Source organism: Sprattus sprattus (genome assembly GCF_963457725.1).
Source record: "Sprattus sprattus genome assembly, chromosome: 5".
NCBI classification, from domain to species: Eukaryota; Metazoa; Chordata; class Actinopteri; order Clupeiformes; family Clupeidae; genus Sprattus; species Sprattus sprattus.
Window position 1 is genome coordinate 37,698,355 of NC_137924.1, and position 15,506 is coordinate 37,713,860.

Here is a 15,506-nt window from a genome sequence, read left to right on the forward strand (position 1 = left end):
TTTTCCTGTACAGCCATCACTTCCTGGAAAGTGTTTCTGTTAAAGTCAGTTTGCAAAATAACGTTCAATAGCAAAAATGTGCTCCCCTAAAGGAGAAAAATGGGTTTCACCAACAATGCCATGTGTGCCATGCGTTATACTGCTTTCATACAGGGGTCATTCCATGCCAAATCACTTAGTTGAGGTCCCCACATGACCTCCTCAGGTTTTCTCACATTTTTTAATAATGTATTATTGACTAATGATCATTCATTTGTTAACAAAAACTATTATTGATCAAATAATTGCTTTACAGTGTGCATTCCTGATTTATATACAATGTCATGAGAATAAACAGATATCTTGCTATTTTTTCTTTTAAGATACATTTCTTTTCTGTTGGTGGAACCCAGCACAAAGGATGTCTTCTGACTCCTAGTTTCTGTGATTCTGTACACTTGTCCCATCGTTATGAGGTGTGACTGACCTCTCTCTCTCTCCTTGTCTTTACCCGAACAGAACCAGTTGTTGTTATAATCCCAGAAGGAGGAATGGCTCATTTCTCCCTTCTGAGGACGGGACCAGCTGATAATACTGCAACTGTAATGTATCAATTTGCCTATGGTGGCGCCTCACCTGGTGATTTTATTCCTTTAAGCAACGACTCAATTCTTATATTTAATGCTGAGGAACGGATGAAAAACATCTCATTTATGGTGGAGGATGACGATATTTCTGAAACTGATGAACTTTTTTACATCATTTTGTTTAATGCAACTGGTAAGTTACTGGATGCATTTCTTTTGGAAATAGCCTTCAAAACTTTCCTTGGCCTCTAAAGTAGTTTGCAGTTGAACCTTTTCAAAAGTATAAATTAACCATTGTTGTTTATGTGGACAGGGGATGCAGTGGTCTATGGAAAGGATACTGGAACCGTTGTAATTGAGGCAAATGACGATGCCAATGGGATCTTCTTTCTTGATTCCACTGAGAAGACTGTAGAGGAGGGCAAAACAAACAACTTCTAGTGAGGAGCTCCAGCATTTTCTTTATCATTTTGCATTTACATGTTAAACCATTTCTGTTAAGTACTGTACATAAACATATCAACTAAAATGAACAATGGACACATTCGAAAGCATCATATCAATATTATTTTATCAAGTTGTTATGTCATTTTACTTCTCTTTCAAGTGTTCTAAGAGACAGGGGATACTTTGGCAATGTAACCGTATTCTGGCAGCTTTTTGCAAATAATACCACTCTCGAACCTGGAATGGAGTTCTTCAACACTTCAGGCTCTGTAATATTCACCACTGGAGTCATCATCAAGCCCATCATCTTAGAGGCCATATCGGATAAACTCCCAGAGTTCAATGAGTTTTATGTTCTGATACTTGTAAATATTTCAGGTAAAGTCACAGCCTTTCTTTCATCCATTATCTTCTATCCATTTTTCTCCAAACTAACATGTTTTTTCCTCATATTACAATATAGGTGGGTATCCTGGCGAAGGTGGTCAGTTGGCTGCAGCAAACCTCAGTGCCTCAGTCATCATACCCTATAATGATGACCCTTTTGGGGTGTTATACGTTGCTGAGGAGGACATGGATCAAGTGGTAGCAGAGGACCTCATGCCTGACGATGACATGTCAAACATTATCTCCTTAACCATTCTTAGACTGCAGGGCACGTTTGGAAAGTTGCGTGTTGTATGGGAAATCTTGTCAGGAGGTTTCCCTAATGGCTTGCCACCTATGAAGGACCTCATTTTATTGGCCTCTTTTCCACCGTCCGTGGAGGTTCAACCTCATGGCAGAGGTCGTCATGCTGGCACTGATGCCTTTTTCTTCTCTGGTCTCCAAGGAGCCTTTGGTGCCATTGATGCAGAAGTCCAGTTATTAGAAGGGCTCCAAAGCCTTGTCAATTTCACCATATCAGCCTGGTTAATGCCCCAGCACAACACCAATGGATTTATCGTTTCCAAGGGCGACAGCAATGGAACTCTTTATTATGGAGTTAAAATCCATATCAATGAGTCACTTGTGAATGTGATGTTCTTCTTCATGATGGTCGGGTCCAACAGAACTCAAGTAGAGGGGGCCACTACAAACAGATCTGTGGGGGACAACACATGGATCCAACTTGTCATCACAGTAGATGATGGGATCATTCAGTTCTTTTTGGATGGAAAGCCCATGCCTGATGGAATGAAAAGCCTTAAGGGGGACGCAATTATTGATGGTATGCTGAAACATATTACAGTTTATATACCCTTTATATATGAATCGTACAGTCTCTCATTAACAGTGACACTGACGTACAGCATTTGGCTCTAAACCTCAAAAACGAAGACCATTATTTGTGCCATGATGAGTCATCCTCATGTTTGACCTGCTGCTTACTAACTGCTTATGTGTGGTTTACTGTTATGCTTGACATCTTTTAGCTTTTATCAAGTCATAGCTGTACACAACTTGTCTAAAACAATTAGCAGCCCCAACAGCACAGTTTTTCTTGGTAAAAAGTAGAAAGCAGTAAGCCAGACAGGCTTTGCCTCTTATTGCTGAATTGACACTAGACTTATATAAAATAATGTACATGTATATGTGAACATTTTATATTTGACATTTCAGTGACTGCACCCGTTCATATTGGATCAGACCCAGTTGGGGAGGAGAGGTACCAGGGGCTGATGCAGGACCTACGTCTATACTCTTCCCCATTGAGTTTTACTATGATCACAGAGCTCTACGATCAGCCAGCCAGGCATGACCTGGAAATTGTTTCTGGCTACCTTGAGTATCAACAGGATGAGAGCAAGAAAACGATTGTGGTGGAGGTGCGTGACGACCAGGAGGTGGAGGGGGAAGAGTTGTTCTACCTGCAGCTGGCTACCGTCTCTGGAGGTGCTCGGCTTCCTGTGCCATTCCCAACAGCCATCCTGCGGGTGCAGAAAAGTGACAATGCCAATGGGCGATTTGGGTTCTCTGGGAACTGCATGCCAGAAGTAAGCAAAGCTCATCTTATATTGCATTAGTAGTTGCCATATATCTATATTTAATGTATTGGACCGTTGGCTGCTTCGAGATGTGTATTGCAATGGGCTCATTGATGAAGATGCTCATCCCTAGTTGACAGAAAAAACCTGGCGGGTTACACTGAACATACTGATTCCAGAACAGACATTTTTTTTATGATATGAGAGATAGTCTTCTTTGAAAATGAAACCAATGCTCATACAATGTGCCAATTACTGCATAACCATACGTATGTTTCTCCCAATTCTTTGACTTGCATCTTTATTATCAGATATCTGAAGAGGGGTCTGTCATATCCTGTGTCATTGAACGCTTTTTTGGAACCCTGGATTATGTGTACATAAACTACACTGTCATTCAGATTGATTCAACTGATGTTGCCTCAGATTTTGCCAACACAACTGGTATAGTCATGTTTCAACCTGAACAGCGTTCTAAGGTAACTGCTTGAAATCTATCGGACATTTCACCCTTACGTGTGTGATTTCTTAGAGGTAATGTTTGTTGTTTGTTTTTCCAATGTGTATGGTCAGGAACATAGGCCCAATTGAGAGGTGGCCCATGAATTAGTCTTCCTCCAAATACGCAGACTTATAAAAAAGTTGGAAACATGTTGCATTTGGTCTTTAAGACAACACAGCCTTTTTTAAAGAGAGAAGTGACACATTCCACTCATGATATATCCGACCATGAGCGTGAAAGATGGTTGGCATGGTGTAGGATGTTAACTCATACAAAATTAACAACCAGATCACCACCTGGTTTCCCAGCTGTAGATATACCTACACTGGTTTATAGCAACAGTTTGCAATGTAACAGTAATGTAAAATAAATGGTTATGTAATGCAAACATTGTTTTTCTTTCCTTAAGGTTTTGAACTTGTTGGTGTTGGATGATGACATTCCAGAGTTTGATGAGCAGTTCCAGGTGGTCCTGGTTTCTGTCATGTCTGGGGATGGAGTTCCTGGCACAACCCCTACAAGTGGAGCAAGCATTGACCCTGAAAGTGCTGTCGCCGTGGTTACAATCAAGGCTAGCGATCATCCCTATGGTATGACTGGAATCCAGCTGCCTAATAATATCAATATTGTATGTTTGTATATACAGTGTGTATATATCTGTGAACCTATCTGTGAACATTTATAAGTGTTTTTATTGGGGATTACTAAAAATACTACATTATATCAATATTATTGAAATATCCTAATGTCCTAACTCCCCTGCCCTCCTTGATATATCTGCCTGCATGAATTGCAGATCCACAGTTGAGGAGAGCACCGTTGCCCTTACATATGAACAACTTCCACTTCCCTTCTGTCTGAAAATTCAGGCCAGCCTCCTTTAATTGTATTTCCTGACTATTTACCATGGTTTATACAAATTTCTGCAGCCCTGCGGTTTATTCTCAGGTGCGATCTATACATGGTAATGCATTTTCTTCCGCCTGGTAGCTCTTACGGCACAGAAATAGATGTATAATGCATCAGCCCCGGCCCAACAGTGAGGAAGCTCCTGACTTTTACCAGCAAGTTGTAATATGAACTCATGTTAATATGAAGTTAATATTTCTACATATCTGTGTTTTGTAGTTGAGAACAGCCATCTGCATTTGCGGGCAAAGGCCACGTTATGAGATTTGATAAACAGATGAAGAGATCAATTAAGGTAGATTAAGAAGATAAGGGTTTAAAAAATACTCAATAAATGATAAAATGACAACATGCATATGAGACTGACCATAGAATTTTTTCAAACATCCATCCAAAACAATGGCGAATATGTATTTCCAGTCAATTAAATATGACACCCCATGTTTTGCAGTTAATGGGTCAAGAAGTTTGGACTATATCTATATTTACTGTACTAGCCGTAGCAACTACCCTGGTAGAATTACTAACGGCTTGCTCAACATCTGGGATCAGGAGTGTATCTAACAGCTTGCTATGAGAAAGCTCATGCAGAAATCCTGGTCATCAAAATTGCTAAAGTTTCTCTTAAATACAACCTGGGATTTGGATTTGGAAGATTGTATCCTTGACTGAAATCATGGAACAGTGATTGCATGTGGCCTGCATAAATGTATTCATACTTGTCAATTTATTAACATGGAAATTCCAAGGCCAAGCTTATAGATCTTTATCTATTCCCACATGTGTACCTACAAAAATGCAAACCCTCTACATTGGTGAAACTAAGAGATCAGACCTATGTAGCATCAGTATATAAAAGCCACTGTGCTGTTACACATTCATGAAAACATTTAACATACTATTACTTTACTGTACCAATCTTAAAGACTTCATGTACTTGGTGTTATAATACAGCAATACCAACATGTTCTCTTACTGTCTGATCTGTCCTTCTGACTGCCAGGGCTGATGCAGTTCCAGACGGGCTCATTACCAACTGGAATGATCCTAGCAGCGCTCCAGGATGCTCATATAGCTGTGGCAGAAGAGGATGGTGTAGTCTGCTTAATGGTGGCCCGAGCACAAGGCTTAATAGGAGAAGTTATGGTTGGATACCGCTCCATTCCTTTCACTGCCAGCAGCCCAGAGGATTACCAGGTTTAAAAAAAATGACTAATTTCAAGAATAGACATACAAAATAGCAGGTTACATGGGTTACAATTGTTGCATAAAAAGTCCCCATACCCCTGAGTTTCTGTCTTCTTTAGGCTATAAGTGAGGTGTTCCGCTGGTAATATATTCATTAATGGTAGTTTAAAGGATACAAGGATAATTGGCCCTTATCTGCAAGAACATGAACTAACAAATATTTACAAATCTCTTATTAATAATAATAATAATAATAATAATAATAATAATAATAATAATAATAGTAATAATAATAATACATCTTTATTTAACTTTAGTAATCTTAATTCTTCGTGTAAGTCAGAAAAATATTTCAGATGTTTCAATGCCGATGTCCTATTTTTCAGTTTAGGTTTTTGTTTTTGTTTTAGTTCCATAGTGTAATGTCTAGTCATAGCCTCAGTTTTATCTGTGTTAAGGACCATTACATTCTTAGTCATCCACTCAGTTAATACCATGTTTACTTATTCCAGCACCTAGGGTTAGCATGTACAAAGCAAAGAGCAGGGGTCCAGGCACTGAGCCCAAGGGAACGCCATCACATAACTTTTGTATGACTGGATAATTCATTGTGGACATGTACAAACACAGACACAGGTGTTCAGGTCTCTAGTACAATATGATTATCTTGGTTCAAAAGCAGTGCTAAGGTCTAGAAGAACCAGTATTGTAATGCACTAATGATCAGATGCAAGTATTGAAACATTTAGAATTAAGGCAATCTTAGTGATTGACTGGAAAGGGAGGTTGTATAGGTCTGTAAATAGCCAGGTTTCTCAAGAGAAACCTTGGGTGGTTTTTATGTTTTCAGTTAACAAAGAATAATAGGCTGATTTGGCATCGATACGTTATTTTTTACATGAGGCTATGTCTTAAGAGTTACGTATTTAAGTAACTGCCTTAAATACAATGTTATGCTTGCGTCCTTTGTGATGCACAAGGAAGCATCAAGCATTAACAGTGTTTAAAATGTGTTTGTTTGTTTTCATAAATCTATGCTTCTTAACTTGCTTTTGAGTTACACTGTAAGACATGATTGGAAAAATACCTTTGGGAATTTGATAATTTAGTGAATTGCAGACTTTTTTTCTTCTTTATTTCCTGAACAGGATGTTAATGGAACACTAGACTTTATACAAGGAGAGAGACATAAGTGCATAAACATCACCATCATTGACAATGAAATGCCTGAACTTGGGAAGGTATTCAGAGTGGAGCTCTACAGTCCAGTTGGAGGAGGTAAGAGACTGAAGTGCTTTGGCCAGTGGTTAAGATGTTTAAACGATGGACATATTCACATCAAGTGATACTAGAGCACCAGTTCCCTTTCCACCATGGCCTGGTGTCCCAATTGCCCCACCACACTTTGCCCCAAAACCATTGATGTCACCCATCGTCTCCAAATTCACTTCCATAGTGTATGGTCTTATGAAGGACAGATACACACCTATCATTACCACTAGTAGCCCAGGCTGCACACACTATGAAAATGTAAAAAAAAAAAAAAATACTTTTACTGCACAATATTGGCAACTGTAATGCCATATTCCACCAGTTAGTATGCTAGCACACTTTCATACCTTTTATACCTACACTTGTATACCTTTGTCCCTCATCTGAGTGTTTAAAATGCTTATGTATACCTTTTAGGTAGTCAGCTAAAACTCCTTGTAGTTCCTTTAATATGCTCTCATTAGTCACTTAAAAAAAAGCATCTCTCTACCTGTGTTACTGTGCAAGTGCATTTTTCTGTACACATCTTGGAACCTGTCACATCAGCAGTGATAGATAAAATATACGTCAAATCAAGCATTTACTTTATGTGTGCGTATTTAACTTTGGATACAAAGGAAATCTTAAGATCTCAATGTTTACCTTTTAGCTAGTCTTGGAGTTGCCTCAATCGTCACTGTGACAATTGCTGCTTCGGATGATGCACATGGAGTATTTCAATTCAGTGCTAATTCACTGTCACTTAATGGAACTGAGCCAGAACAGAACCACAACACTGTAATTCTTCAGGTGAGAAGGTTTTTTTCATACCCCTTTGTATCGGTCTGATTAAAGTGGCCCTGGTATCTGCTGATAGATGATCTGTCTTTCTTTCTGGTCCACAGGTGATGCGCTCCTTTGGTGCACTATCCAATTTGACATTGTTCTGGGAGGTGGAGCCAGCTGCAGAGCAAGAGCTGTTGCACATAATGGGGAACTTGACCTTCAGTGTTGGGCAAATTGTGTCCGACATTGTTTTACAGGTCTTAGAAGATGAAATCCCAGAACTAGATAAGACCTTCAAGGTGATACTGTCTAATGTGTCCCATGGCCGCTTGGGTGAGAGGTCTGTTGCATTTCTGACAATATTGGCAAGCGATGATCCCTATGGGCTCTTTGTTTTTCTGGAGAGCAACCGTCCAGTATGGATATCTGAGGCCAACATTAATATCACCCTGACCATAGAGCGACAAAAAGGCCTCATTGGGAGGGTGAGGGTAGCATACCAAACTCTGAAAGAAACAGATGTTGCTCCATTTCACACACCAGGAATCGGTCGAGCCACTGAAGGCAGAGACTTCATTCCAATTAGGTCCTCAGTGACATTTGCAGCTAACCAGAGTGAGGCAAATGTGACCTTGCAGGTTCTTGATGATGAAGACTCAGAAAGGGGAGAATCTATCTTCATGGAGCTCGTCAGTGTCATCCTCATAGAGGGAGGACAAGATCGACCAAGTGAGAATATTGTCTAGTAGTACGTTGTATTCTCAGTAAATGCGTACAGTATGTGACACTCAAATAACTTTCTCTCACTTCTCAGTTGCACCTAGTCTTGGATCAAGAGTTGCCACTGTTGCCCAGGTTATAATACAGCCCAGTGATGGTGCATTTGGAATGCTGCAGCTGTCTGCTTCTGCAGTGACAGTGGCGGAATATTATGTTGGACCCATTATCAATGTGACTCGTGTTGGAGGGATCTTTGGTGATGTGTCTGTCAAGTTCATAGCAGTACCCTTGACTGCCACATTTGGTGGGTGATTGCATTGTTTCCTTTTTTTATTATCTCTGTGTACAGTTGGTGAATTAGTACAAGTAGTTATTTAGCTAATTTTGGTGTTTGACTCACTGCAAAATGGAACATTTCCCAAAAATGATTTTGAAGTGATTTTTGACAGTTATATGAAACAATATATATGCCCTCATTAACAATATTGAAATATGTAGTTTTAAGTGCACTAACTTAATAACACTTCTAGCAACCTTCAAATACACTTTTTGGTTTACCAAAATGTTGACATTTTACCAGCTACTTTTATGATTTACATCTTAAGTTAATTGTGGACATTACAAATTGTAATATCAAAGTTATATCAAAAGGTTTGTGTAAATAATTCTCATTTGATAAATCTCATTTTATAGTCTTTCTAATTCACTATTAATAATCAGGGTAAGGTGATGTGACTTTACCCTGAACACGTGTCACTTCTACACATGTTGTAGCTGTGGTTTTCACCAGCCACAGTGGCGAGTAGGTCAAGCAAATCTACCCACTCACAGACAATTACCCACATTCGGTGGGTGGCAGGCGCTTATTTGTAGCCCTGCATGCCAAATTAAAGTGATATCCCTGATTACAGTAGAGAGCAGTGGGTTATTTAGGTATCTTTGTATTTAGGTAAATACATGTATAACTAAAACATAGAAGTGTACATTCATTTTTCATCTGTGAGCATTCAACAGTCTCTGGTTGTATTCAGGTGAGGACTTCACCATTGCCTCCTCTGATGTTGTTCTCCTGGAGGGGGAGACGAGTAAGGCTGTACCCATTCTGGTCATCGATGACATGGAGCCTGAGTTGGCAGAAACGTTCCGTATTGAGCTGCTCAACCAGACAACAGGGGGTGCACAACTGGGCCAACTGACACAAGCAGTTATCACAATTCTGCCATCTGATGACCCCTTCGGTTCATTTGGTAAGGACTGAATGGAAACACAGTATATCTACATCATTATGAATTATGAAACTGGATAGTTCAAATATACTTTCAGCTGTAATATCATACTGCTATATATAGCAGCTGCTATATCATTTTTTTCATATCCTAATTTTACTTATCTCTGTATACGCTAAATGCTTTATAAGTGTTTCAGACAGATACCATTACCATTGAAGAGCCTGAATTTACTCCAGTTGAGATATCATTACGCATTGTGCGGAAAGCTGGGACAATGGGTCAAGTGACTGTACAGTGGCAGGCTATGGTCAGTGAACGGGAAGCTATGGGAGACCTCTTACCTTCGTCTGGACAATTAAACTTTGCAGCAGGTGAAACCATAAAAATCTTAAAGGTTGAAGTGCTTCCAGATGATATTCCAGAAATCACAGAGGTGAGAGTGCATAATGTGCATGAGTATGACAACAACTTTGAGCATTATTATGTTCAGTGTGCTCATTCAGCATTGTTTGCAGATTATCAAGTTGAAACTCATTGGTGCTACTAACGGAGGGAGCATTGGAGCACAGAGCGTTGCAAACATTGTTGTTCCGGCCAATGACAATCCCTATGGAACAGTCCATTTTGATCAGTCAGTGTATCGTGTGCTGGAACCCTTACAAGGAGCCTACATTGCTAACATCACTGTGCGAAGGAAGTAAGAATCCAAAAGTAGTTTCTGATCGTAGTTTAATTCTGAATTTGTATACATAAATTAAATGTTTTTGACCTGATATGATATTATAAATGTACAGTACACATATAGCTCACAATCAAATATATGCAGAACTGTTAGTCAGCTCACATGTCAACTCTATTCAACTGCCACACTATTTCCTTGTAATAATATTGCTGTCATTTTCATCAACCTTCAGAATAATTACATTACATGCATAGTTTTTGTTTTAACACACTCCACAAGAATACACCAAGCCCTAATAATTAAATTTTGTGTTTGTATATATTTTTTAACTCATACTAACTATGCTTGAGACACGAAGGATGAAAATTATATTTAGCAGACGCTTTCGTCCAAAGTGACAAATATTTTTTTGGGACCCCAACCCTATAATGACCAAGATAGAGGTGAAGAAATAAATGTGGTGAAATTGTTCTGAAAAATAGGCTAGGGCCCAGTTACGGCAGCAAAAGGGTAGTCTATCATATTTCAGTTTTAGACACAGACACATAACCTATTTGGACTTTGGAACTACACAAAAGCATGTTAAACATTCAAATATTGGCTGGAAAATATGTGTAATTACATTTTAATTCCAGAAAATGGTTATGACTTTCATGGGGGTTGAGACATTTAGCATTACATTGTATTTATTCATTTGTTTGTTTGTTTGTTTGTTTTCCAGAGGTGGTCATTTTGGTCTCCTGGAGATCCTCTATAGCACATCAGAGCTTGATGTGGTGAGCATTGCCCGGATGGAGGGACATACTCCTTTGAGCTATTATGATACTATCAGAGGTGTTTCCTTCAGTGCCACCCCCAGGTCAGTCAGTGTCAATTCCTCTCAGAACCCTCTCAGCACCTGTGCTGAATTTTGCCTCCTGGAACAGGCTTGCATGGCCTTCTCTCTCACCAACACCTCCACTGGTTCTCCCTCGTGTGTCTGGGTGGATGACAGCACTGGGGAACTTAATCCTGACCACCAAACCATCACCTACATAAAAAACACAACATCTGTCATGTTGCTCTTGAGTTCCCAGGCCATCCCTGGAGCTGACTACACCCATGTGACTGCCCAAACAGCTATCATGGCAGATGGCTCAGGAGAAGCCAACCTTACAGTGGCTATCCTCACTGACTCATTGGCAGAGATGGATGAAAGTTTTAATGTACATATCCTCAACGTTAGCCTGGTCAATATGTCGGTGGAAGACGAGAACCTGCCGACTGTGGGACAACCAGATTCAGCCCTGGTGACCATTAGTATGAATGGTGATGCATTTGGGGTGTTTGTGGTGTACATCCTTAACCCTGAAGCAACAGAGGATGGCCTGTACCTAGAGATAAGCGAGGAGCCACAGACATCTGCCCTTCTTGTCATTGAGAGGACTGGTGGGAGTTTGGGGAAGGTGACGGTGGAGTGGAAATATGTTGGAGGTAGTGCGAGGCCCAATCTGGATTTCAGTGGAAGTGGTGAAACACTTGCTTTTGGAGATGGTAGGGCTTGAGAAAGACGTTTGACACTTAGGATTTACTGAATGGAATGCATACTGATGTAATTCCTATAAAGTACCTGTTAACAACCTGTGAACTGACTGTGATCCGTTTATTCTGTTCAAAGGTGATGTGAAAAAGACCATAAGAGTCTTCATCACTGATGACGAGGAGCCAGAAGGAAATGAAACCCTGATAATTGGCCTGGTTGGGACAGAAGGAGGCAGCCGTATCCTGCCTGGCTCTGATTCAATCACCATCCTTATTCTTGCCAATGATTTTGCAGCTGGAGTTGTGGGCTTCAGCAACTCTTCCAGATCAGTCATCACACATAAAGGTAGTCTCAGTCGCAAATTTACGATATTGTACAAAGATTGTGGATGTCCTTCATTAGATCTATTTAAGCCTCTTTTGCGATTTAAGTGCGTCTTGCATCTTGGGCAGTGTGCCTGGTCTTTGATCAACTATAGAGGGCACTGATAACTTTGCTGATTACCTCTGATTCTGATTCTTTGGCTCTCTGTACCTGCTAGAGATCATTGTCAGCAAATATGCTACAATGCTTAGTCATACAACATACAGAATTAAACTTAAAGTACTTGAGCCCCACTACAATGTGCATTTAAATCAGTCTGTTGTGCCTGCCCTGTATAAATTAGCACAGGCTGCAGTGCAGGAATTTTTAACACGTCAGAGTCTAACGATGGAGCATTACTGATATTTGTGTTATTAGGGGTCCAAGCCTGTAGGAGATATGATTGAAAATGTTAATTTGCTTATTATAGCACCTCCTACAAGCTTGGACCTTAGGATAGGTTATGATTTGGATAATAACCCAGAAGGGGAAAAACTGGTATAGGAACTCCGGTGAGCTTAGGCGCCCAAAGAGGACAAGTAATATGGCCACTTCAACAGTATCACCGACATAGCACAATATGTAAGGGATAACGGCCGACGAGCTGTACAGTTCTACAAAGATAATGGACGATGCGGGGCAGAGAACTCCACTCCATGAAGTCCATTATCTTTGTAGAACTGTACAGCTCGAAGGCCGTTATCCCGCTTATCTCCCGTTTACAACATCCAAAAATGTTTTTATTATTATTATTATTTAGAATTTCCTTTATCTTTAGGAAACTTAATATGCATAATAACCTGATGAATTCTTGATTTGAAGCCTAGTGCTCCCGTTAGAGAAGTCCTTAAAAAAAAAAAACAACGTTAGGTTGGTTGTCAATGGTAACCATTCAGAGCATTGATATGGAACGGCGATTTAACTTTTCTACTGGGACAACGTCCAAGGTGTCCGGTTATACGAACTTAATGTACACCCCATTAGCCAATCAGAAAACAGTATTTCGTTTCAGAGGGAGATAAGATATATGGAGAGGGGAAGAGGTGGAAGGAGAGGGAGAAGTTGCCTCGCATGGTAATTTTCATTTTAGTTATACATAGGAAAATATTTTTAATTCTTTCTGCTATTTATTGGCAACATACCGGCTTTGGGTTAGATCAATTCCCAGGTTTTGGTTGAGATAGACTGCGATACATGAAAGCCATACTTTCCTGGTGTTCAAATTTTGCACATGACTTGCAGCATCTGAGACCTGTTAAGCAGAGCCCCAGGCCACTACCCAATGTCTGTCTATAGTGCCTGGGCAAAGGTATGATTTAAAATGTATTGATGACATAACGTCAAATTGATTGTGTGTCCTAGGTGAAACTCTGACTCTACATGTGGACAGAACAGCTCCTGGTATCGGCAATGTTACTGTTGACTGGAGAGTCCTTGGTGCCAATGTCCTTCTAGCCTTCACTGAAGCTTCAGGACAACTCTTCTTCCCTGAAGTAAACTAATTTGACTGTACATTCCTAGTCGAAGTCTACTGTAATGCTGTCAATGTTCACATAAAACAGACTGACATTTAGCAATTTTGGTGACTTTGGTGACTGCATACTGTATTCAAGCCAATTCTGCATTCTTCTGATTCAAGCCAAAATATGGTATGATATAAGATGATAAAACCTTATGTATTAAGTCTAATGGATTTCACTTGATAGGTCTATATACGTACGTACATGCATTACATGCATGCAAGCACATTTGAAAAAATGTTTGATTTAAATGGAAAAAGGACTTACATACAGCATACAAATTCAAATTTCAGCTAAAACAAAATCTAAATTCAGTAGTGTGTTTGTCTTTAGTTGTCCTTGATGGTACTATCAATTGTGTTAGTGAGAATTGTCTAGTTTTTCTATGTGATTCTGTACTTTGTTTTCTGTCTGTGGTCCTGTTAGTTTTGTCCTCTGTCCTTGTATTTTCTGTTAATGTTTTCACTTTCGCTGCCTGCCACTCTTGGCCAGGACTCCCTGGAAGAAGAGCCATTGTGGCTCAATGGGACTTTCCTGGTAAAACAAGGGTTAAATAAAAAATGTGAAGTGTTTCTTTTTCAGGGCATGCTGAGTGACACAATTGTTCTACAACTGTTGGAGAATAATGTCCAAGAAGAGAGGGAGGTTTATAGAGTGACTCTCTACAACATTTTTACTGAAGGTACCTATCATTGTTACAGGTGTGAACCATAGTAGAAGGGGGTGGTTGGCAGTTAGTGCTCTGCTGCATGTTGATAAGTTCACTGTGGTATAAACCATGATCCCTTGGACAAAAGCATTGGCAAAATACGTATACTGTATATATAAATATGTGTAGTCAGTGATGATGAGTAGTAACTACATAGTTGTGTATGAACGATATGAAAACATATCAATGTCAATGGCACAGAAATGTCCCATGGCTCACTCGCTGGGAACAAGTGAACCTGCAAATAAGACGTTAACATGATTTTACTTGACTGATATGTTTGCATATCAGTCATACACAACTATGTAGTTATTGCTCAACATCACTGACTACAAGTGTTGCGGTGTTATGTGTGTTATTTTGGTCCATCGTAGCATAACTTCCAGACAGGGAGCATACTGAGCACTGGTGAGTTTACTTGCAAGTAAACTTGTGACCAGAATGAGAGATATGCCATCTGTGTCGACAATCATCTTTTTAAGCCTTCTTTTGGTATTCTGCTGTTATACCCTAATTTTGTTTTATGGACCCTAGGGGTGGTATCCAGTGGAAGAGCTATCCTGGCCCCACAAGGCAGTGAAGCAATAGTGAGTGTGGAGGCTGATGATGCGCCCTCCAGTGTGTTGACCATCGTGCCCTCTTCTCTGAGGGTGACCACACCTGAGGAGGATATTACTCTTCACATTTTCATCAGACGAGAGTTTGGAGCCTCAGGTGAACAGATAGAGAGACGTCAAATTCTGACCAAAAAATGTTGACAGACAAGCAATTTCAGTTTTGCAGAAGGTTGCTGATATTTATGACAGTCAAATTACACCCTTCCCTTCATTGCTACTAAAGCACCATGTTGATTGGCTGGGATTGTTAATGGCAAACATGTTTTCCCATTTACAGAGCTAGGACTGTGTTTGAACAGCAGAGGTTTTTTTTAAGCACAAACACTCAACAGAAAGCTAAGGACTGTATGGAGCAATTAGCAATTATCTGAATTCGATAAAAAGATTATATGGGATTAGAGTCGCTGACTTTACCTTTAAGAATAATCTGCCCATATTCTCTTAGGGAGTACTTACTTTTCGACTGAAAATTAAGTCATTCTTTAAGAATATCAATGTTAATACTGTCTTTAAAATATTTTGGTTTAA

The 15,506-nt window shown here is 39.8% G+C and overlaps 1 protein-coding gene across 1 annotated transcript in view; it reads left to right on the forward strand.

Moving 5' to 3' along the window:
- adgrv1 (adhesion G protein-coupled receptor V1) overlaps nt 1-15,506 on the forward strand; it is a gene marked incomplete at both ends in the record, with an annotated part of 140,450 nt that overhangs the window by 48,771 nt on the left and 76,173 nt on the right. Inside the window, 18 exons of the mRNA XM_080839814.1 lie at nt 499-759; nt 880-1,006; nt 1,174-1,391; nt 1,477-2,223; nt 2,616-2,989; nt 3,292-3,459; nt 3,892-4,072; nt 5,395-5,588; nt 6,728-6,857; nt 7,501-7,640; nt 7,736-8,345; nt 8,431-8,640; nt 9,368-9,583; nt 9,754-9,998; nt 10,081-10,262; nt 10,969-11,780; nt 11,905-12,114; nt 14,896-15,075. Of these exons, the coding sequence (XP_080695940.1) occupies nt 499-759; nt 880-1,006; nt 1,174-1,391; nt 1,477-2,223; nt 2,616-2,989; nt 3,292-3,459; nt 3,892-4,072; nt 5,395-5,588; nt 6,728-6,857; nt 7,501-7,640; nt 7,736-8,345; nt 8,431-8,640; nt 9,368-9,583; nt 9,754-9,998; nt 10,081-10,262; nt 10,969-11,780; nt 11,905-12,114; nt 14,896-15,075 (5,205 nt within the window). The remainder of the gene's footprint in view (nt 1-498; nt 760-879; nt 1,007-1,173; nt 1,392-1,476; nt 2,224-2,615; nt 2,990-3,291; nt 3,460-3,891; nt 4,073-5,394; nt 5,589-6,727; nt 6,858-7,500; nt 7,641-7,735; nt 8,346-8,430; nt 8,641-9,367; nt 9,584-9,753; nt 9,999-10,080; nt 10,263-10,968; nt 11,781-11,904; nt 12,115-14,895; nt 15,076-15,506) is intronic.